Here is a 24,314-nt window from a genome sequence, read left to right as displayed (position 1 = left end):
AAAACAAAACATAAAAACAGAAACAATATTCTAACAAATTCAATAAAGACATTAATAATGGTCCACATCAAAAAAATATTTTTAAAAAATTAAGAGAGCTATTGCCCAAGTGGTTTTGTGTTGGGTTCTAAATGTAGTAATCCTGCTGAAAATGCTTTTTGTTCATAGGAAAAAAAAAATCTTCGTAGAATTAAAATTACTTGAAAATCCTCTGCTAAAACGTTTTGCAGAATGAATACTTAAGCATGTATTCACCAGACAGTACCATTAAAGTTGAAGAGTCAAAAGTTCTGGAAGACTGATATTTGAGTTAAATTAGAGCATTCAGGCAGACTGCATTTTTTTTTTTTTTCTTGCAGGGACTATGTTTGCAGTTTTTGTGCCAAAGGTCTTTTGTAGGAAGAATGGTTCATGAATATATAACCCAGAGCAGTAAACTTTAATTAAGAGGGGAAAATGAGTATTTCCAAATAACAATACTTAAGCGTAAAGTAAGAAATGTGTTTTTCATGTTTCACAAAGCAGTTATTCTGGCTCAGCCAGAGAAATCTTCAAAATCTAACAAAAATAGCAAAATATGGCAAAGATTCTCAGTGCAATATTGTCCTGTAAGTGCAGCAAAAGAAATGGCTCTCTTTTCTGGTTTTCTTTTCTCTCATTGACTCTTTGTTTAAACGGCTTTTTTGAGATGTATCTCAAACACCACACAATTCACCTACTTATACCACTCACCGACTCATTCTGACATTTGTCTTTTTTACTGTGTGTGAGTGTATCTGGTTTTTATTTGTATTTTCTGTTGGTTTTCTCCCCAGATGTAACTGAATCTGATCCTATAAAAGTTGAGATAAGCTCTATGGCAACTATGGGCAGTAATTGCTGGCAGAAATAAGACTGTAGTAAGGGTGGGATTTATGTGTGCCGTGACCCCTGCTTTGCCTAAGGGAGCATATGTAAAGTTTCTCTTTTCTCATACAGGAGATCCATGTCTAGCTGGAAGCTGTCCAAAGCACTCTCTTTGGAGATGATTCAACTGAAGGAGAAAGTGGCCAGATTTTCCTCATCATCCCCCTTCCAGAACCTTGAGATTATCGCAACACTGGGCGTTGGTGGGTTCGGAAGAGTTGAGCTTGTAAGGGGTTTACGTTTCAAGCATCTGAGAGAAGCCTTTTGACTTTTGCTTGTTTTGTATTCCAGTGTATCCTGGAGGAATATATGCATTGTTATTGCTATCCAAACGTTACTTTGAACTAAAATTGAGAGTACAGTTTTCACTCTATTTTATAATAGTGGGTGTGTGCTACTAAATAACTTGTAATAATACAGCTGCTATTTCAGTCTACTTATGCCACATCCTTTTGTGATTTTTTTTCTTGAGGGCAGCTATTAGAGAATGTACCAAGTAACTTTTCCCATAGGCTATAAAACATAAAATGTGTATTTCTTAGCAGCAACATTTATGTATACATATATTCATGATGCGTTAACTCTATATAAAGCAAACAAAAATGTGTCCAGTGAAAGGGTCACAGAGATGAAATCTTTAATACCATAGTTTCATTTCTTAAATAATTCCTCTGCCATGTCTGTATTTGGCTTTCATGATCCTATTTTTGGGTTGCTCAAAATTTTCTGTCCAAATTAAAAAAAAAAAAAGAAGTTGAATGCAAAGAGATGTTTGAAGAGCAGCCTTCTGTAGTGCTGATCAAGACAGCTGGGAATTTATAGTCAGATTTCAGCTGCATCTTCCATATCACACCTCTCTGAGCTTTATAATCAGCTTCCAAAGAGTAGGAGAGCCATGCAGTCAGATGCTCTGAGGAAATTATGGAATGGTGACCTGTGACTTTACTGGGTAGAGATGATGCTGAACCCTTGGTGACTACTGAGCCCTTCCTTGCCCAGCAGATCTGTAACCATTCACCGTCCACTAACCTTGGGAACTATGATGACACCTCCATCTGCTGGGTGGCCTGGATGTGAGCAGATCTGAAATGCTGCCAGGAGACTCCGAATAGTGCACTCTACACCAAGTCAATACTTCATCTCTTTTGGTCAAAGGGGGGCAGAAATGATTTCTTAATAGGCCAGAGAGTTTGTAGTGTTTCTTATGCCATCTGGAGGGATAAGAGAGCCATGTGCTGTATTTTTCATCAAAATCATGGCAAATGATTGAATTAACAATGCTGAGGTTTGTTTTGATATGGTTAGATAATGATAATTGAAACAATAATCCCACCATTGATTTGAAAGTCTGGGCATCAACTAGTGGCAAACTCAGCAAAACTGAGAGAGCAACCAACTCTGCACAATTTTATTATTTGTCGAAGATAGTCTGCTTATGGTATTTTAAGCCTATCTGAATAAATACTTATTAAATTTCTTAAATTTCCTTTTAAAGGAAAATCCTATTTATCCATCTAAAGCATGGTCTCCAATAGAACTTTCTGCGCTGATGGCAGTGTTCTGTATCCCTGTGTCCAATAGCAGAGCTGCTGGTTAGATATGACTAGAGAGCTTTTGAAATGTGGACAGTGCAAATGAAGGAAATGAATTTTTAATTTTAATCAATTTTAAATAGCTTTTTGTGACTAGTGGCTAGCAGATTGGATCATACAGATATGAATCTTGGATTAAATAGTTTTTGTTTGAAACTCAAAAAAGTGACTATTACAAAAGAGCAGTTTTTGGCAATTCTGGCCCAAGCTTTTCATGTCATATACTCAAAACCAAAGAGATGTCTATACACTCAAACTTCTAACTAGAATATTTTTCTTGTTTCAATACACACATTCTAGAACCATGTTCCATCTATATGAATTCTTTTGGAAATTACAATGAAAAGGAAGTGTGTACTCCTGGATAAAATTCAGCTCCTGGAGGGATAAAGTGGTGAAAAGCTTCCATGCTATTTAGCTGTGAAAGAATTTGAACTCCTGCTGGTTCACATGTTTTACATAGATATTGCAGATTTTTCCTAGTAAGTTCATTTTGAGGGCTCGTTCTCTTCTCCCCTAGGTTAAGGTGAAAAATGAGAATGTTGCTTTTGCTATGAAGTGTATAAGGAAGAAGCACATCGTTGACACAAAGCAGCAGGAGCACGTCTACTCAGAAAAGAAGATCCTGGAAGAGCTGTGCTCACCCTTCATTGTGAAGTAAGTGAGCGTTTTGCTTCCAGAATTTTAGCATCTTAGGTTCTTCTTTGGAGTGCTTCTATGCAAGCGGACAGAGGAGGAAGAGGAGGCCCTTCTCTGAATTCTCCAGCCTAGTCACAGCGACGATACATAAAATATTGGAAGTTTGAGAACTGAAGTCAGAATGCAGATTTTTTTGTTCTTGAGTAAACCTCAGGAAAGTGTGTGTGGGTGTGTATGTGTGTGTGTGTGAATATAAAATTATTGTTTCAATAAATTGAATTGCTTATTTAATTCAGACCTAATGCAGAATTTGGGAAGCAAGGATTCATTTAGAACCCCTCAGGGGACTTGAATTTCTGCAAAAAGTGGCATTTGGACACATTTAGGCTGCCAGGGAGCTTGGTCCCTGCAGTTGTTGTTAGCTGCTTAGTGGTTTCTGACTCTTTTCGAGCCCATGGACTGTAGCCTGCCAGGCTCCTCTGTCCATGGAATTCTCCAAGCAAGAATACTGGAGTGGGTTCCCATTTGCTTTTCCAGGGGATCTTCCCAACCCAGGGATCAAACCTGGGTCTCCTGCATTGAAGGCAGATTCTTTACCATCTGAGCCAACGAGGAAGCCTGGTCCTTGCAATGCCAGATACTGAAAGAAACACTTCCCTACAGTTACTGTTCTTTCTGTAGCTATCACCAGAGTTTGGAACAGAAACATATTCTAAGCCATGACTCTCTTGTGAATTCATGGGTTGGTGGTGTAAGCCAGTTAAGGCACATATTTTCACACCTATTTTCATGCCCCTAGACTGTAGCTTTAGAGATTTCTGAGTGAGGTAAAGTGCCTCTGTAATGAGGAGAATTTATGCTTTTTGATCAAATGCCTTGAGTCTTCCTGCCTATCCATATTCTCAGACCCATATTTTTTAAAGATTAAAAAAAATCTGAACCCAGGCAATAGTGGCAATAAATCATCCAATTATTTTTATATAAACTATGTGTCCCTCCCCTCTTTTAATCAATAATTCATTAAAAACTATCGTGAACAGCTTCAGGGCATGGATTACATTTTATTCATTCTTTCATTTCCTGCCCTTTGCAAAGTAGCTGGCATAGAGTAGGGCAATAATCATATTAAGAATAAATGTTAATGACAACATTTATTATTGAGAAAGTAACATGTGCCAGGCAGTCTTCTAAGCAAAATTTTAAAATATATAATATATTTAAAGTGTATATTATATTATTATTATATTTATATTGAAGGTAAACATGAATGTTGCTCAGTCGTGTCTGACTCTGTGATCCCATGGACTGTAGCCCACCAGGCTCCTCTGTCCATGGAGTTCTTCCAGCAAAAGTACTGGAGTAGGTAGCCATTGCCTTCTCCAGGGATTTTTCCCAACCCAGGGATTGAACCCAGGTCTCCTACATTGCTGGCAGATTCTTTACCAGCTGAGCTACCGAGGAAGGCCATATTTACATTATATTATATAATTTCTATGTATCTTGTAATTTATTTATATTGTTTATATACATAATGATAAAATTAGATATAATCAATATGTAATCAAATGAATATATATATTGTTATGATCCTCAAAATAAAACAGATAAATGTTATGATTTTCTTTGTTTAACAAGAGCAGTGAGAAAGCTGATGTCACTTAGCTAATGAATGGCCAGTCAGGGACTCAAGCCTAGGCAGCTTGGATCCAGAGCCCATATCAAAACAGTTACTAGATTACTTCTGCTGTCTGTACGTGGTACGGCTGTCCTGCTGTCTGCATTAGCCTGGTGCTAGGGAGACATGGGCATCTCTCGAGTAAGACCCAGAAACTGCTTTCCCCCAGCATTGTAATATTGTACACTGCCCACATTGCACATCCGGATTGAGACTGTCATTCCTCCAGCTTCTGGGAGTCTAGCGACTCTGACTAATTCTCTCTTACCCATTGCTCTAAGGTGAAGAGAACCACCTGGCCCCATACTCTTTCTCCAGGTACATCCTGCATCCAGTGATGGTACAGGTCCTTGAAGCTGAGGCTTTTGTAAAATTACAGGTCAGCTCTCCCTCTGCCCAAGTCTGCTTCCTTCCTCCCCCATGGGTGTTGGCCCCAAGAGCATTCCCCACTAAACTGACTGCTGGAAGACATAAAACAGGCGTAAGTAATGGTTATGCAAAGTGAAAGACATAAAACAGGCATGAGTAATGGTTAGGCAAAGTGAAAGTGAAAGTCGCTCAGTTGTGTCCGACTCTTAGTGACCCTATGGACTGCATATTCCATGGAATTCTTCAGGCCAGAATACTGGAGTGGGTAGCCTTTCCCTTCTCCAGGGAATCTTTCCAACCCAGAGATCGAACCCAGGTCTCCTGCATTGCAGGTGGATTCTTTACCAACTGAGCCACAAGGGAAGCCCAAGAATACTGGAGTGGCTAGCCTATCCTTTCTCCAGTGAATCTTCCTGACCCAGGAATTGAACCAGAGTCTCCTGCATTGCAGGTGGATTCTTTACCAACTGAGCCATCAGGGAAGCCCTGATATGCAAGGCAGATCTTAAAGGAGACCATGCAGAGATCTCAGGATTTGGGGAGGCAGGGAAGGCTGTATTTAGTAGGGGGGTTAAAGAGCTAGTTAATCAGGAAGGTGGCCCCAGAGCTTGATCTTGAGGGGTGGATAACACTTTTATTACCATGGAACTGAGATTAAGAAAGTCTGTGGGTAGCATGAAGGGGAGTCCAAATAAAGGAATCAGCAGATGAAAAACCAGGGGAGCAGGAAGGATCAGAGTGTTCCGTGAGCATCCAGTGTCTTTGTAAGATGTTTGGAAGGAGATGAGGACCATCCTTCAAAAAGTTATTGATGATGTTTTAAGCAAACTTGAAGACGTTTTAAAACGGGATTTCTAATAATAATACTGTTTTTCTTTTATTTTCACAGATTGTATCGCACCTTCAAGGACAATAAGTATGTATACATGCTTCTGGAGGCCTGCTTAGGTGGCGAGCTGTGGAGTATATTAAGAGACAGGTAATGAAAAAGAATTATACGCACTAACTTTTGTCTATTCCTGCATGGCCTAAAGGATGCTGTATTCATGACCATTTAAAGAAACATGAAGAAAGTCATTAAGAAATGAGTCTAAGGGACTTCCTTGGCTCTCCAGTGGTTAAGACTTTGCCTTCCAATGCAGGAGGCACAGGTTCAATCCCTGGTTGTGAAACTAAGATCCGGATGCCTCATGGCCAAAAAAACCAAAGCGTGAAACAGAGCAATATTGTAACTGATTCAATAAAGATTTTTTAAAAAATGGTCCATATAAAGAATCTTAAAAAATGTCTTAAAAAAGAGAAATGAATCTAAGAACAAATTGATAAACCAGTAGTAATAATGATATTTTATGAGCTAACATTGTAATCATGTAATAGGCCCCCTGTACCAGTAGTCACTGTCATTCTCGTATTAGAGATGAAAGAAACCCAGGCTTAGCGTGTCAACCATCCATATCACATGGTTAATATGAGGCAGAGTATAAATCCAGATGTTACTGACTTTGAATCTTGAGAAGGGAGATGATGAAAGGGGTGGAGAGTGGTGAAGTTGGGGCTGCAAAGCAGAGTGACATGTCTACAAAGATTCAGCTTCACAAAAGGAGTGATTTCCACACAATCAAAATCATAGGTGTTCACTGAGCTCCACCTACATACAAGGCTTCCGAGTTGATGGTATGGGGGTTTTCTAAACAATGTACACTTTTCTAACCCAAAACCATATAACGGTTTCCTCCAGTGAGTTTGGATTATATTTTGGGAGATAATGTAATATACAATTTTAAAACATTTCATTATTTAACATGAAAAGTAAATATGATGAATAAGTTGGCAATTCATAAGTAAATGTCCAGTAAGTGTTGTGGGCACTGAGCTCAGAATAGAGAAAAGAGAGAAAAATGTGATGGTCATGAAAGGCCTTGAGCTAAACTCTAAAGACAAAATTTGGAAAGACAGTAAGGAAGAGAATTGATTTAAGAATCAAGAAAGTTGGAGTAGGATTAGGTCTTTTACTTGCTGAGTGAGAGCAGAGTTTGAATAGAAAATGGCAACAGAAGAGATAGCTTTGCATTAGGTTGTGGAGGTTAATGCCAGGTCAGACATTTAGGCAGCATTCCCTGGGCCAGTGGTTCTCAACCCTGGCTTCACCTCACAATCTCATGGGAGCTTTAACAAAGTAAAAATGCTGTGCCCTGATGCCAGACTTTTATTTGGTTCATCTGCAATAGGGCCAGAAAATGATTTTTAGCTGCCTTTCAGGCAATTCTAATGTGTGTTCACCGTTGAAAATCACATACCTAATAACAGACTTTTGAGCATCCAAGCAGAGATTTATCTGTTGTACTAGGAACGTACTGATGGATGGATCAGGATGAGGTAAACCTGGATGGGTTGAGGAGACTTTCATGATACCTACAGAAGCATCTGCATCTCCCATCATTGTTTTAACAGGCAAATGTTTTTAGAATATCTGTCTATTTAGTGGTGGCAGTTCTTAGTACCCGTTAGGCACTTTGCCATATCCATAAAACAGCCTTGTTAAGTCAGTAGTAAACCCATTTTAAGACAGGTATCTGAGGGTCAGAACAGCTGAACAACTCGCCTGAGGATTCAGTAAGGAGAAGCAGCAGGACTCGAAGCTGGTTTCTCTCATTCCAAAGCCAAGCTTTCTATTATGTACTGTACTTAGTTGCTCAGTCATGTTTGACTCTTTGCAACCCCATGGACTCTTTGCAACCCCATGGACTGTAGCCAGGCTCCTCTGTCCATGGGGATTCTCCAGGCAAGAATACTGGAGTGGTTTTCCATGACTTCCTCCAGGGGATCTTCCCAACCCAGGGATTGAACCCATGTCTCCCACATTGCAGGTGGATTCTTTACCACCTGAGCCACAAGGGAAGCCAAAGTGTAATAGCTTTCTATTATACCATGCAGCAAATCACCACCAAATTTTAATAATTTAGCGTGAAAACCTACATATAGTGCTGGCACAGGGCAACTCTGGTATCATCAAGGTGCACGCACCAAAGAGAAAAGAGTTATGACCCTGTTTCTACGTGGGTTATATTACAAAGTATACAGACAGGAAATGGAAATGAACACTGGAGTCATTTTAGTCAAGCAATCAAGTGCACTAGTCTGGTTCAACCTCTCCATTGAAACAGTTGGGTTTTCTCCAGAGTTTTCCAGAGATGTCTTTAAAAAATCTTGTTTTCTTATCTTTTCCATTTTGTATGTTTGGATGTGATTACCAGAAACAATTGTTTGAATGTAGACATTTTAATTTTAGTAAATTTTAGTAAAGTGGTTCTTGTTGGTATCAAGCATTCACCTAAATTTCTTTATGATCTGATTCATTGGCGCTATGAAGTACTTTTTAGTGCTAATGCCTTATAAAACATTTATATTACATAATATATAATATGATAATTGACACCTAGAATCTGCAACAAGGATGTCTAGAGTATTAAGAAGGAAAATGGTTTCATTGCAGAGGCAGCTTTGATGAACCCACCTCCAAGTTCTGTGTTGCTTGTGTGACAGAAGCATTCGATTACCTGCATCGACTAGGTATTATCTACAGAGACCTGAAACCAGAAAACTTAATTCTAGATGCTGAGGGCTATCTTAAATTGGTAAGACAAATTCTTATCCTGTGAGATATTTCTAAACATAAAGTTGTGCTGTAGTTGCAATTCTCTTTTTTTTAAACCTTTATTTTAAATTTAAAAAATGGTGATGTTTAATTGGTGGGTAATTGTTTACAATGCTTTGTTGGTTTCCGCCATACAACAGTGTGAATCAGTCATAAGTATACATATATCCCCTCCCTCTGGAGTCACTCTCCCACTCCACCCCCCGCACTCCCAGCTGTTCCCACTCCTCTAAGTTGACACAGAGCATCAAGCTGAGCTACCTGTGTTATACAGCAACTTCCCACTGGCTCTCTGTTTGGCACACGGTAATGTGTATGTTTCAAATTCAAATGCTAGTTTCTCAGCTTTTCCCACTCTTTTCTTCCCCCACTGTGTCCACCAATTGGTTCTCTATTCCTGCATTGCAAATCGGTACATCAGTACCATTTTTACAAAGCAATTATCTTTTAATTTTGGTTCACTTGTTATTTTTACTTTGGGAGATATGGCCTTTTAAATCAGCATACTTAACACAGGGAATGATGTTACAAGTACATTCTTTCTAGCCTAAGAATTGAATGTTTCAACCCACCCCCCACCCCCCAATTAGGATCCAGATAATAGAATTGCTTTAAAATTGGATTTTGTTAGCATATTAATGTTAGCATAAAATGTTATCATTTTAATGTTTGTTAGCATTCTTAATTTTTTATTGGAATATAGTCGATTTACTGTTGTATTAATTTCTGCTGTGAGTCAGTTATACACACATATACATCTACTCTCTTTAGATTCTCTTCCTGTATATGTCATTACAGAGTATTGAATACAGTTCCCTGCTATTCAGTAGGTTCTTATTAGTTACCTATTCCACATGTAGTAGCTTGTACGGGCTTCCGTGGTAGCTCAGACAGTAAAGAATCCGCCTACGATGCAGGAGACCTGAGTTTGATCCCTGGGTTAGGAAGACCCCCTGGAGAAAGGAATGGCTACCCACTCTGGTATTCTTGCCTGGAGAATTCCATGGGCAAACATGACTGACCAACTAAAGCTTTCACTTTTTTTTTTTTTTTTCATCTGTCAATCCCAGTCTCCCATTTTATCCCTCCCCTGCTTCCTGTCCTGGTAATCATGTTTGTTTTCTACATCTTTGACTAAGCTTCTGTTTTGTAAATATGTTTATTTGTACTGTTTCTTTAGAGTCCACATACAAGCAATATAATGTGATATTTGTCTTTCTCTGACTTACTTCACTCAGCATGACAATCAGTAGGTCCACCCACATCTCTGCCAATGACATCATTTTGTTCTTGTATATGGCTAAGTTATATTCCATTGTATATCTGTACCACACTTTCTTTATTCATTCCTCTGCTGATGGCCATTCAGGTTGCTTTCATGTCCTGAATACTGTCAATACCGCTGCAATGAACATTGGGGTGCATGTATCTTTTTGAATTATGGTTTTCTTCAGATATATGCCCAGGATTTGGATTGTTTGATCATATAATAGGTCTGTTTTAGTTTTTTAAGGAAGTTTCATACTGTTCTCCACAGTGGCTGTACCAATATACACTCTCACTGATAGTGTAAGGGGGTTCCCTTTTCTCCACAGCCTCTCCAGCATTTATTGTTCGTAGATTTTTTGACGATGACCATTCTGACCAGTGTGAGATGATACTTCATTATAGTGTGATTTGCATTTCTCTAATGATTAGTGGTGTTGCGCATCTTTTCATGCGCCTCTTGGCCATCTGTATGTCATTAGCATTTTGATATAATGATTTTAAATAGGTTTTAATGAATTTCTGCTACATAGAGGGATTGGCTGTGAGGAATAAGAAAAGAAGATAGTACGCCTTCTGTCTCAAGATAGCTACTGTCTGAAGAAGGAGAAAAGATGCACATATGAATGTTGGTAATTTAAAAATAGATTGATTTATTTATTTTTAAATATAAATTTATTTATTTTAATTGGAGGTTAATTACTTCACAATATTGTATTGGTTTTGACATACATCAACATGGATCCACCACAAGTGTACAAGTGTTCCCCATCCTGATCCCCCATCCCTCCTTCCTCCCCGTACCATCCTGGAGCCTATTATACAAAGTGAAGTAAGCCAGAAAGAAAAACACCAATACAGTATAAAAATATATATTTTTAAATTATTCTAAGGTCAAGCAGGGTTGAGAATCAGAACACAAGGTCTGATTCTATAGGTCCCTTAGGTATAGAGACTTTCCTTGTCATGCATCTTTGTAATGGCTACAATGCCTAACATGAAGCCCCTTGCGTGTCACAAGACAGAAAAAAATGCTACCATCCATGTAAACTGCTTTAACTACAAAACTGTAAGAGAACTACATGCGCAGTCGCTTAGTCATGTCTGGCTCTTTGCAACCCCAGGAACTGTAGGCCACCAGGTTCTTCTGTCCATGGGAATTTTTTTGACGAGAATACTGGAGTGGGTAGCCATTTCCTCTTCCAGATAAGAGAACTGGGTGGTCATAACTGAGGAGAAACCAGGCATTTTGGACCTCAGGAGGGAACCGCATTAGGAGGGGGAACCCAGGCTGATTTTAATTGAGTCCATCTTATCAGGAGCTCAAGGACATTAAACCATTAAACATTTACAAAGATATTAAAAGTTTCTCATATCAGAACATTAATAATAGCTACCACTTAATGTATAAAGCTACTGTGCTGAACATTTTGCAGTTAATATGTTTAACAATTGATGAGATAGGTTTTATCATCCACATGTTATAGTGTGCAGTTTAGCCTTAGGAATTAAATTCATTATGTGTAGTTGCTAAGTGATTTCTCTCCATAGGAAAGAAGTAAAGTAAGTTCTTTCCTGTGAAATCTGGCTAACTTCCAAGAAATGTTTTGATCCATTCAAGCTTTACTTTATCTATGAAAGACAGCTTTGAGAACTGGTGAGGTACTAACTCAAGGCCTTGATCACTTGTCTTCTTAACAATTCCTTCATTGGGTATGCCTCTTACAACTCTTTAGAGAAGCCTTTTGGGATATTCTAGAAGTAAATCAAGGACTTCCCTGGTGGCTCAGATGGTAAAGCGTCTGTCTACAATGAGGGAGACCTGGGTTCGAACCCTGGGTTGGGAAGATCCCCTGGAGAAGGAAATGGCAATCCACTCCAGGACTATTGCCTGGAAAATCCCATGGACAGAGGAGCCTGGTAGGCTACAGCCCATGGGGTCTCAAAGAGTCGGACACGACTCATGAGGGATGCAGATTATCCATTAAATTCATTCTTTTTTAATAGCTGTTTTTAAGAAATTGCGTATCACATTCTGCCTTTGTAGGTGTAGAGGTCTATAAGCATCTCTTCTGTAGCCATTGTAATCCATCCAGCTAACTCATTTGCTAACCAGCCAAATGAAGAGTAATAACTAGAGCTTTTAGAGATTAAAAAGTGTTGAATATTTCCATTTTTACCTATATATCAAGCTAGATATAATATGCTGATTTTTTCTTACTACAAAAAGTCTCAAGTACTGGAAGAAACATGAAAAGCAGTATTATATGCGTGGCTGAGTTTATAAGACAACATTTGGATTCCCCTGAGGCTGAGAACCAAGCTTGGGCAGTAGTGAAGGGTGGAACTCAAACACTGACTCTCCTGTCTTGCGGTCACCCAGCTATCCTAGGTGGCCTCGAGAGGTTTTATTTTAGTTGCTGTACCCTCTGGGAACAGGAGACCAAGTTTTGGACCTGGGCAATGTGGGAAGTTGAATCAGAGAACACTGTCCAGAGCCAGGGATCATACAGATTGTGCTCTCAGAGAAACAGAAAACGGTGGGGGAGGAGGAGGGGGGATCAAATTTCTAAAGGCAGAGTACATGCTAGAAGACATGCTTTTCTCATTGTTGGGCTCTTGGTAGAGGAACCAAAGAGTCTCCTCTAAGAACACTTGGCCATAGACCAGCTTTCCTGGAGTTTTGGGTGCCCAGTCTTTCAGGATGGAAATGCCTAAGCAAAAATTTAAATGAAAAGGGAGCCATGTTGGTAGCATGACCAAGTTTCCAGGAATCAAAGTATATTTTCTCTGGAAGAATGTTCTCTCAATTCAAGATACAGAGAATTCCCAGAGATGAACTTCCAGGGAATATAAACTCACGCCAATAAAAGAAAATAAAAATATGTGTGAGGCAATAAGGTGCCAGGAGCATTATTTGGCAGGAATGTAAGAGTCTCATAAATTAGAGTAACCAGATATAAAATGTAAAACAAACGTGTCTAAGTCTTTTAAAAGTAAAAGAGGAACTAACAAATGAGTAAGGAACAGAACCTCTCAAAAAAGATCTAACCTGTTTAGGGAAAAAATCACAAATAAAACTTCTATTAAGAAATTCAGAATATCATAATTGAAATTAAATATTAAATGGAATTTTCATTAACGGTGGAATAGCTTGCATTGGACTAATCTTGCTGAGGTTAATTATGATATATGTATAAAAGTGTGTGAAAACATTAGAGAGCAACAAGAAATAGACATTCAAACTTTGAAAAAAAGGAACAACACTGAGTGAAATCCACATTAATACAGCTGTTCATTTCAAAGCACTCCTTGTTGTATAATATATGGAGGATAAACCTTTAGTTAACATTGTATCTAACAGTGAAATATTGAATATTTACTATTTAGATTGTGAACAAAACAAGATTATTTTCTTTCACCAGTTTTTTCAGCATTGTAGCAGAGATCTTAGCAAAGTAAATGAAACACAAAAAAGAAGTGAAAGGCCAAAAATTAGAAAGGAAGAGGCTACCTGTCTTTATTTGAAGACAACACAATTGTTTATGTAGAAAAGCATGAAGAATCTACCAACAAATTCTGGAAAGGAAAAATAAATTAAGCAGAATTACAGGTACAAACTCAATATACAAATAAAAATTTATTAAATAATTTTTATGTGCTAGCAGTAAATATTCAAGAATGAAATTAAAATGCCATTTATAATATCAAAAATTATAAAATAATTATGAATAAAATTAATATGTAAGACCCCTACATTGAAAAATACAAAATTTTGTTGACAGAAAACTAGCTAATGGTAAAATATACTATGTTCATAAATTGTGTAACTCCATAGTTGATAAGATGTTCAGTCTCCTCCAATTGATTTACATATTTAAGGCCATTGCAATAAAAGGTGGAACAGCCATTTTTAGAAACAGAGATATTTATTCTAAAATTTACAAAGAAATGCAGTTTAGGAAAGTCAATAACCGCTTTGAAAAAAGAAGAATAGAAAAGGAATTTATAATAACTGATGATATTACAAAGCTCACTATAAAGCTGTAGTAATCAAGGCCATATGATAAATGGCTTAATCTAACAGAATAAAGTCCAGATAAACATATGTCCAAATAGACATATATAGTTAAATGATTTTTTGAAAAGGATGAAAAGCTAGTTTTCTCAACAAGTATTGAGGAAACAATTGGGTATACATGGCAACAGAAAAGGAACATGACTTGCAGTTTACATTATATAAAAAATTAAATCAAGCTGGATCATGGACCCATAAAGCATCCAGAAGTAAATGTAAACATAAGATGATATCTTTACAACATTGGATAGAGATTTCTTAGAACACAAATAGTAGTAAGCATAAAAAGTTCAGGTTACTACAACAAAAATACCATAGAGTGGGTGGCTTAAACAACAATTTATTTAGTTCTGGAGGCCTTGAAGTTCAAGGTCAAGGTGTTGGCTGATTTGATGTGTGGTCAAGGCCAACTTCCTGGCTTATAGACAACTGTCCTCTGTCTTCTTTGCGTGGAAGAGAGAGAGTGCTGTCTTTCTTTTCTTACAGAGCTACTAATTTCTTCATGAAGGTTTCACCTCATGACTTAATTAGCTCCCAAGGGCTTTACCCTCAGATACTATCACACTGAGGATTAGGGTTTCAACATACAAATTTGCGGGGAGGGGCACAATCATGTAGTCCTTAATAATTAAGCTTCATCAAAATTAAAATATTCTCAAAGTCAAAATACATTGTAAAGAAAATGAATAGTCATGCCACAGCTGGTAGAAAATACTTGCAATGTATCATTACATGACAAAGGACTTGTATCCAGAAATATATAAAAAACTTGATAATAAAAGACAATCCAATTTGTAAAAAATGATCAAAGATCTTGAAAAATTACAAGGGAAAACATAAGAATGGTCAATAAGTAATAACACTGGAGTGGGTTGCCATTTCCTTCTCCAATGCATGAAAGTGAAAAGTGAAAGTGAAGTTGCTCAGTCATGTCCGACTCTTAGCGACCCCATGGACTGCAGCCTACCAGGCTCCTCCATCCATGGGATTTTCCAGGCAAGAGTACCGGAGTGGGTTGCCATTGCCTTCCCCATCAATAGTCATTAGGAAAAGCAAATTAAAACTATAAGGATGTGCCATTTCACACCCACTGGAACGACTATAATTTTAAAGATTGACAATACCAAGTGTTAGTGAGGAAATTTTCCTAAATTTCTAGCAGGAAAACAAAATCAGAAAACTGTTTGAAGAATAGTTTGTCAGTTTCTCATTGAGTCAAACAAACACCTATTCTATGTCACTTCAGTCGTGTCCGACTCTGTGCAACCCCGTAGACACCAGCCCACCAGGCTCCCCCGTCCCTGGGATTCTCCAGGCAAGAACACTGGAGTGGGTTGCCATTTCCTTCTCCAGTGCATGAAAGTGAAAAGTGAAAGTGAAGTCCCTCAGTTGTGTCCGACTCTTCGGGACCCCATGGACTGCAGCTTTCCAGGCTCCTCCGTCCATGGGATTTTCCAGGCAAGAGTACTGGAGTGGGGTGCCATCACCTACTCCATATTCTATGACAAGAAATTCTATTCCTTGGAAGAAATTTCACTCCTTGGTATTTATCCAAAAGAATAGAAATAATGTTTCAAAAATTTTGGACAAGAATCTTCATAACAGCTTTTTCCTGAAAGTCCCAAATCAGAAAGAGCCAAAATAATCATCACCAATTGAAGGTATAAATTTATAATAGTGCATTTATTAACTGAACTCTTCTCAATAGTATAAAGCAATGAATTAGTATGGGCTTCCTTTACGGCTCAGTTGGTAAGGAATCCACCTGCAATGCAGGAGACCTGCGTTCAATCCCTGGGTTGGGAAGATCCCCTGGAGAAGGGAAAGGCTACCCACTCTATATTCTGGCCTGAAGAATTCCATGGACTGCATAGTCCATGAGGTTGCAAAGAGTTGGACATGACTAAATGACTTTCACTTTCAACTTTTCAACAATGAATTAGTATAGGTAACAACATGAATAAATTTTGAAAAGCATGTTGAGCAAAAAGAAGACAGATACAGAAGACTAGCCTCTACTAGCCTCTTTATGATTACATTTATTGAAGTTGTAAATAGATGGTATAAATTAATACAATGGTAGCCTCTGGGAGGATTATTTGACTGCAGAGGGCAGGAGGGAACTTTCTGAGATAATGGGAATGTCTGTCTCTCAACCATATGGCGGTTGTTACAAGACTATAATCTGCATCAAAATTCAATGAATTGTACTCCCCAAATCTGTGCATTTTATTGCTTATAAATTATACATCAATTTGAAAAATGGAAAGGTTAAATAGTAGATGATTCACAAGTAAAGAGAAAAATCAGGGAATTGAAAGATAAAATTTCAGAATAAAGCATGGAGGCTCAAAAAAGATTGAAAATAAGAGAAATGAAGAGACTTGGAGAATAGAGCGAGAAGATCTTAAAATGTTCAGTTGGAGTCCAAGGTAAAAATATAGAAAATGAGATAAAAATACTTAAAGAAATAATGGTTGAGAATTTTCCAGAAAACATTTAAAATAAAAAAGGCCATTCAGGTAAAGGAAGTCCAACAAATCCCAACTGAGACAAATTGTATTTATTGTAGATTCTGCTTTTGCATAACAGATCACTCCAAAATTTAATGGCTGAAAACAGCAAGAATCCTGGTTGAACTCTCTCGGTTTCTGCGGATCAGGAGTTTGGGAGTGGTTCAACTGGATGGTTCTGACTTGGGGTCTCTCAGGAAGTGTCTGTCAAGTGTTGGCTGGGCCCACAGTCACCTGGAGGCTTGACTCAGGCTAGAGGATCTGCCTTCAAGGTGTCTCACTCCTTTGGCTGCCAAACTAGTGTTGGCTGTTAGTTGGGGAGCTTAGTTCTTTTCCATATGAATCTTTCTCTTTCTGGATTGAACGTCCTCAAGGCATGGTGGCTGGCTTTCCCCAGGATGAGTCATTTGAGAGACCTAGGAATAGCTACAGTGCCTTCCAAGACTCAGAGTCACACTGGCACTTCCCTGTGTCTTCCATCAGCCACATGGGGCCAGCCTGATTCACTGTGAGAGAGGTCACCTCTGAATACCAGGAGAAGGGGATCATTGAGGCTCTCTTGGGTGGTGGCTATTATAATATGGTGCAGAACCAAAACTAAGAGAAAGTTTTAAAAGCTATCAAAGAGAAATAACAGTTTGCACATAAAAGAGTAAAAATTATACTTTCAGTTGACATCTCAACAGCAACCATAGCAACCAGGATGCAATGGAATAATATCTTAAAATTGTGCGAGAAAATAACCAACAAACTTGACTTACAAATCTAGAGAAATTATCTTTCAAGAGGGGTGAAATAAAGGCATTTTCCACAAAGATAAAGAGTTAACCACTTACATGTGCTTAAGGGAGATGGAAGATCCCTGATGAAAGGTTTGAGATGTGGTAGGGAGTGGTGACTATAGAAAAATGGTAAACATATGGTTAGATTTTTCCAAATTATGCTATAATGTAATAATTATCACTACTATGTAGTATTTAAAGTGAGAAAATGCTAAATAACTGAAAAACAGCAGTGTGTAAGCTGAGAGTAGGTGTAATTGGAATCGAAGTGGAAGAAGATGTCAGTCATTTTAAAAGAAGGCAACAAAGGAGACAGGAAGCCTAGAAAAAAAAAATAAAGAGAAAATACAATCTGAAAGGAGAAAGAAATCTAATGTATGTAAATAGACTTCACGATTCAGATAAAAACCAAACACTGCCAGATAGATTCCAAAAATGAAAATCAGCTACATGAGGTTTGCAAGAGACAGACCAGAACGTGAGGGTGCAGACAGGTTGAAATGAAAAGGATAGAAAAGAATATGTCTGGGAAATAGTCAACAAATCGAAAAGCAGTTTTCATTATGTTGGTATCAGGGAAGAAGTATTTCTAGAGCTACAGAGGGTTACCATATGATGATAAAGGGTTCATTTTACCATGATGATGTAAAAATCCTGATCTTTCAATTACCTATGAAAATGCTTCAAAAGTAAGAAGCTGAATTTGACAGAATCATAAGGAGAAATGAACAATTGTAGGAAAATATGACTATACCTCTCACAGAAATTGAAAGAACATTCAGACTGCAAATCACTAAAACTTTAGAAGATATGTACAACACGATTAATCAACTTGATATAATTGATTAGTAGAATATTGTTCCCAATATTTACAGAATACCATTTACCACATTTGATCATATACTGGATCATCAAGCAAGTTTCAGCAAATTAAAAAAAAAAATTGGGCTGGCAGTCTAGCAGCGCTTCTTCTGCTAGAATGTTCCTGAAGGGGTTGCAGTAGAGATGAGGGCAGTGCAGTCTAGTGGTCTAGTGCCCAGCATGTCAGGAATGCACATCTGGGTGGACACTGGGCAGCCCAGACTCGGACATTAATGAACTTGAGGATGAAAGACTCCTTAAAGGATGACTTTGGCCTTATTCTTCAAATTTTAATAAGTGGCATTTTCATCTCCCTTTATCATTTCTTAGCAATAATAGTGAGAGGTCAGATATCTAAGGACTATAGTAAGGAAAGGCTTCCCCTCCACCCCCAGCAAAGACTAACCAGCTAAAACCTGAAGAAAAGACTTAAGTAGGAAGAAGGTCTGGATTTTCAAAGTGTCTCCTTAGAGACTACAGAGGCTTGCTCTTTGGTTTTAATTATAGAGAATGTGTTTGTATGAGGGAGGAAGACTTTACTCTTCTTCCCTGATTCATGATTGAGAATGCCACACTGGTTCAGTCCTACAAAGACCCATGTGGTCCAAGCTGTCTCCATCGGGAAAAATACTAGGTTGAAGATTAAGGATTAGCAGATGCTACTAATGGACCAAGGAGATTCTCACATCACTAACTCTTAGCTGCCCATCCAATATTTTCCTAAATTTTCTTTCAAGTCCTAAGGAAAGCTGTTGAAGGCAATCATGATCGAGTCCTCCTTATGGTTATCATGAATGAATCAGAGGTGATACTAAGATGTAGGATAGTATTTAAAGAATTAAAAAATGACCTTGTTCTCAACCCAAGCAGAATTTATTCAGTAGCTAGCCTTCTGCAGGAAAAAACTTGTATATAGTAGCGAGCCTTCTGCAGGAAAAACTTTGTTGTAATACAATAAATTTCAGTTGTCTTTCATCAATAAATGTTCTGTATGATTATGTTACTTAACTCATTTGAATAATACACCTCATGTGAGCATAGAATACCTTAGTCTTATTTCTATTGAGTATTGTATAAGAAAAACACATTATATGTTGATATTATTACCTATTTCTTTATGACCTTTCTGCCCCTCTGCACGGATTGCCTCATAATATCAGACTGTGCTGCAGTATTTACTGCTAGACTTAGTAGGCAGTTTGCTCCTCACTTCCAAAATAAGAACATAAAGGTTTTGTTCAGTGACATCAAAGTATGTAAGATAAAGATCAATAACAAAATTTAAAAATCAGGAAGAAACCACTAAAAAGATTCATCTTGTTGGAATTTTAAGGATATTTCAAAATAATTCAAGGATCAGTGAAGGAGAGATTTTAACAAGTTTATAGAACCAAGTTGCACAATAGAGAATACTACATATCAATACATATGTGTTGCAACTAAATGATAGTGGGAATAATGTTTATAACTTTTCATGTTTCAAGTAGGAAATAAAGAAGCCTAAAAATGAACTGAATATGCATTCAACTTAAGAAGATGGAAAAGGGGGAAAAAGAAAAGAGAAGGAAAAAATAAAAACATGAATTAATTAAACATAAAATAAAAGGATACAGAACCAGGATGTTCTGGAAAGACTAATAGAACTAACAAACTGTGAAAATACTGGACAAAAGAAAAAGAGAAGTATTACAGATAAATGTTGTTATGAGTGAACATGACTATAGTTATAGCAGAGATTTACATGGATTTGAAATTATTTGAGCAACTCTCTTGCTATATATAATACACTATAAGTGTGTGTGTTAAGTTACTTCAGTCGTGTCTGACTCTTTGTGACCACATGGACTGTGTACCCACCAGGCTCATTTGTCTGTGGGATTCTCCAGGCATGAATACTGGAGTGGGATATAATGCCCTCCTCCAGGGGATCTTCTCAACCCAGGGATCGAACCAGCATCTCTTTTGTCTTCTGCATTGGCAGGGGAGTTCTTTACCACTAGTGCCACCCAGGAAACCCTAATGTAGTATACAGTATACATAAATGGCTGGGGCCTGTGAGAGTTCTCTTCTGGTTTGCAGATAGCCATCTTCTCTGTGTCCTCACATGGTGGAGAGAGAGAGAGATTGGTCATCTTTCTTGTGTGTGTGTGTGTGTGTGTGTGTGTTTTTCCCCTAAGGGCACAAATCCCATTCATGAGGGCCTCACCCTTATGACCTGATTACTCCTAAAGACCCCTCCTCCAGATATCATCACAGTGAGGACTAGAATTTCAAGAGGAATTTTGGAGAGACACAAACATTCAGTCCATAACACATGAGATCTAGAAAATTTACTTCAAGGATTTTCAATATGAATCTTATGCAGATTCTTTAGAAAACAGTAAAAGATAATTTCTATCTTATTCTGTAAAGCTAGTGCAAACTTGACTCTTCAAACAAAATGCCTAAGGAAGGCAAATTAATGTCCAACCTCACTCATGAATTTAATGTAAAACTTATAAGCAAAATATTAGCAAACTGAATACTACGATTAATACAAACCATAACTAAGGCTGGCTGTATCTCAGGAAAGCAAGCATTGCTTTTAACATTAAAAATGTTATCTAACCAAGTCACCACTTAATAGATTAAAAAATAAAAACAATTACATATAATAATGACCTCAATAGCAACAGAGGCAATTTTGGTTTTTCTACATTCAGTCATGATAAATTCTCTTAGCAACTAGGAATATAAATAAATTTTATTAATCCAATGAAAGATACCTAACAAAAATTTAGAGTAACCATAATGATGAAACATTTGAAGTTATGCTTTCAAAAGTCGTGGTATAAGTACTTCTATTCAGTATTTTACCAGAAGTTCTACCCAGTGCAGTCAGATATAGATAAAATTTAAAGACAGATCAGAACATAAACAACAAAACCTATTTTCCCATGTGACATGATTAACTGTAGAAATCCAGCATATAACAGAAAATTATCAGAATTTAGCAGAAAGTTCAATACGGTTACTAAATGTGAGATTAATAAAGCAAGAACTCAGTGTATTTTTAAATACCAGCATAGTTGATAAATAGAAATACAAATGCCATTTACAAAAAGCATACATATCATATAAATAAACTGTGTATCTAGGAATGAATCTGGCAAAATGTCTAGAAGCTTTATTGAGAAGCTTATACAAAGTTATAGAAAGACACTAAAAGACCTAAAATTATAGATTCATTCTCTTTTCTTCAGGGCACAAAGCTAGAGCATCCTCCCCCATCCCCTGCCTTTCGTATGGCTCACTGTGATGGTGTTTCATAGTTCTGTCTCATGAAATGTGGGCTGACCTGCTGGGCACTACCGTCAGACCTGGGCTGATGGTGTGTGGTGCAGCTGACTTCTATTCAGTCTTTCTGGCTTCTGGCCAATGTATACAGCCGACTGGAGGTTGGCAGAGCCCTCAGAAGGAAGGAGTCTGTGTCCCTGAGCTACTGCTTGGAGATTTACTACTGCTCAGGAAAATCCATTATGTGAGGAAGAAGGAAATTAATGTAGAGTTTAAGGGTTTATACTTTCTTGATGTTTGTTGCTGTGGCTATTGGAGAAAGAAATGGCAACCCACTCCAGTATTCTTGCCTGGAGAATCCCAGGGATGGGGAAGCCTGGTGGGCAGCTGTCTATGGGGTTGCACAGAGTCAGACACAACTGAAGTGACTTAGCAGCAGCAGCAGCAGCAGCAGCAGCATTACCCTTATTCACTCAGAAAGATGTACTAAGTTTAAAAATAGGAGGAGTCAACATTTGAAAGGTATCAACAGTTTCCAAAAGCATCTGCAGATTTGATCCACTTCCAGTGTAATTCCAAGAGAGCTTTCCCTGAAGCTTGGCAAAAGCTGATTCTAGAGTTTATACAAAGTTTAGACCAAGGGCCAAGAACAGCCAAGAGATTTCTGAGGGCAGAAGAGACATGGGAGAGGGGAACTCTCTCTGGTATCAGAACAAATTTAATGCTTTAGCTCAAATTAATTACTAGCGGAGCAGTGGTGCAAATTAAAATCACAATATAATACAGTTTATAAACCACTAGACTATTCAGTTCAGTTTAGTTCAGTCACTCAGTCGTGTCTGACTCTTTGCAACCCCATGAACTGCAGCACGCCAGGCCTCCCTGTCCATCACCAACTCCCGGAGTTCACTCAGACTCATGTCCATCGAGTTGGTGATGCCATCCAGCCATTTCATCCTCTGTCATCCCCTTCTCCTCCTGCCCGCAATCCTTCCAAGCATCAGAGTCTTTTCCAACGATTCAACTCTTCGCATGAGGTGGCCAAAGTATTGGAGTTTCAGCTTTAGCATCAGTCCTTCCAAAGAACACCCAGGGCTGATATCCTTTAGGATGGACTGGTTGGACCTCCTTGCATTCCACGGGACTCTCAAGAGTCTTCTCCAATACCACAATTCAAAGCATTAGTTCTTCGGTGCTCAGCTTTCTTCACAGTCCAACTCTCACATCCACACATGACTACTGGAAAAACCATAGCCTTGACTAGACAGACCTTTGTTGGCAAAGTAATGTCTCTGCTTTTTAATATGCTATCTAGGTTGGTCATAACTTTCCTTCCAAGGAGTAAGCGTCTTTTAATTTCATGGCTGCAATCACCATCTGTAGTGATTTTGGAGCCCAGAAAAATAACGTCTGACACTGTTTCCACTGTTTCCCTATTTGCCATGAAGTGATGGGACCAGATCTTCGTTTTCTGAATGTTCTCTTTTAAGCCAACTTTTTCATTCTCCTCTTTCACTTTCATCAAGAGGCTCTTTAGTTCCTCTTCACTTTCTGCCATAAGAGTGGTGTCATCTGCATATCTGAAGCTATTGATATTTCTCCCAGCAATCTGGATTCCAGCTTCTGCTTCTTCCAGCCCAGCGTTTCTCATGATGTACTCTGCATATAAGTTAAATAAGCAGGGTGACAATATACAGCCTTGACGTACTCCTTTTCCTATTTGGAACCAGTCTGTTGTTCCATGTCCAGTTCTAACTGTTGCTTCCTGACCTGCATACAGGTTTCTCAAGAGGCAGGTCAGGTGGTCTGGTATTCCCATCTCTTTCAGAATTGTCCACAGTTTATTGTGATTCACACAGTCAAAGGCTTTGGCATAGTCAATAAAGCAGAAATAGATGTTTTTCTGGAACTCTCTTGCTTTTTCCATGATCCAGCGGATGTTGGCAATTTGATCTCTGGTTCCTCTGCCTTTTCTAAAACCAGCTTGAATATCAGGAAGTTCACGGTTCACGTATTGCTGAAGCCTGGCTTGGAGAATTTTGAGCATTACTTTACTAGCGTGTGAGATGAGTACAACTGTGTGGTATTTTGAGCTTTCTTTGGCATTGCCTTTCTTTGGGATTGGGATGAAAACTGACCTTTTCCAGTCCTGTGGCCACTGCTGAGTTTTCCAAATTTGCTGGCATATTGAGTGCAGCACTTTCACAGCATCATCTTTCAGGATTTGAAATAGCTCAACTGGAATTCCATCAACTCCACTAGCTTTGTTCATAGTGATGCCTTCCAAGGCCCACTTGACTTCACATTCCAGGATGTCTGGCTCTAGGTGAATGATCACACCACCGTGATTATCTGGGTTGTGAAGCTCTTTTTTGTACAGTTCTTCTGTGTATTCTTTCTACCTCTTCTTACTATCGTCTGCTTCTGATAAGTCCACACCATTTCTGTCCTTTATTGAGCCTATCTTTGCATGAAATGTTCCCTTTGTATCTCTAATTTTCTTGAAGAAATCTCTAGTCTTTCCGAGGTATGACCTAAAGCAATCCCTTATGATTTTACAGTGGAAGTGAGAAGTAGATTTAAGGGACTAGATCTGATAGTCAGAGTGCTTGATGAACTATGGACGGAGGTTCATGACATTTTACAGGAGACAGGGAGCAATACCATTCCCAAGAAAAAGAAATGCAAAAAAGCAAAATAGC

At 38.2% G+C, this 24,314-nt stretch overlaps 1 protein-coding gene across 2 annotated transcripts in view; it reads left to right on the top strand.

Annotated features, from left to right (window-relative positions):
* PRKG2 (protein kinase cGMP-dependent 2) overlaps nt 1-24,314 on the top strand; it is a 111,593-nt gene that overhangs the window by 56,375 nt on the left and 30,904 nt on the right. Inside the window, exons 10-13 of one of the 2 annotated variants that reach the window (XM_040237184.1) lie at nt 979-1,132; nt 3,019-3,155; nt 6,071-6,160; nt 8,675-8,816. In XM_040237184.1, the coding sequence (XP_040093118.1) occupies nt 979-1,132; nt 3,019-3,155; nt 6,071-6,160; nt 8,675-8,816 (523 nt within the window). Of the gene's footprint in view, nt 1-978; nt 1,133-3,018; nt 3,156-6,070; nt 6,161-8,674; nt 8,817-24,314 lie in introns of those variants that run through there. The other variant, XM_040237185.1, reaches the window with a different exon arrangement.

Source organism: Oryx dammah, unplaced genomic scaffold (genome assembly GCF_014754425.2).
Source record: "Oryx dammah isolate SB20612 unplaced genomic scaffold, SCBI_Odam_1.1 HiC_scaffold_3, whole genome shotgun sequence".
In the NCBI taxonomy this organism is placed as follows: Eukaryota; Metazoa; Chordata; class Mammalia; order Artiodactyla; family Bovidae; genus Oryx; species Oryx dammah.
Note: the sequence above shows the minus strand (reverse complement) of the source record. Positions and strands in the feature narration are given on the sequence as shown.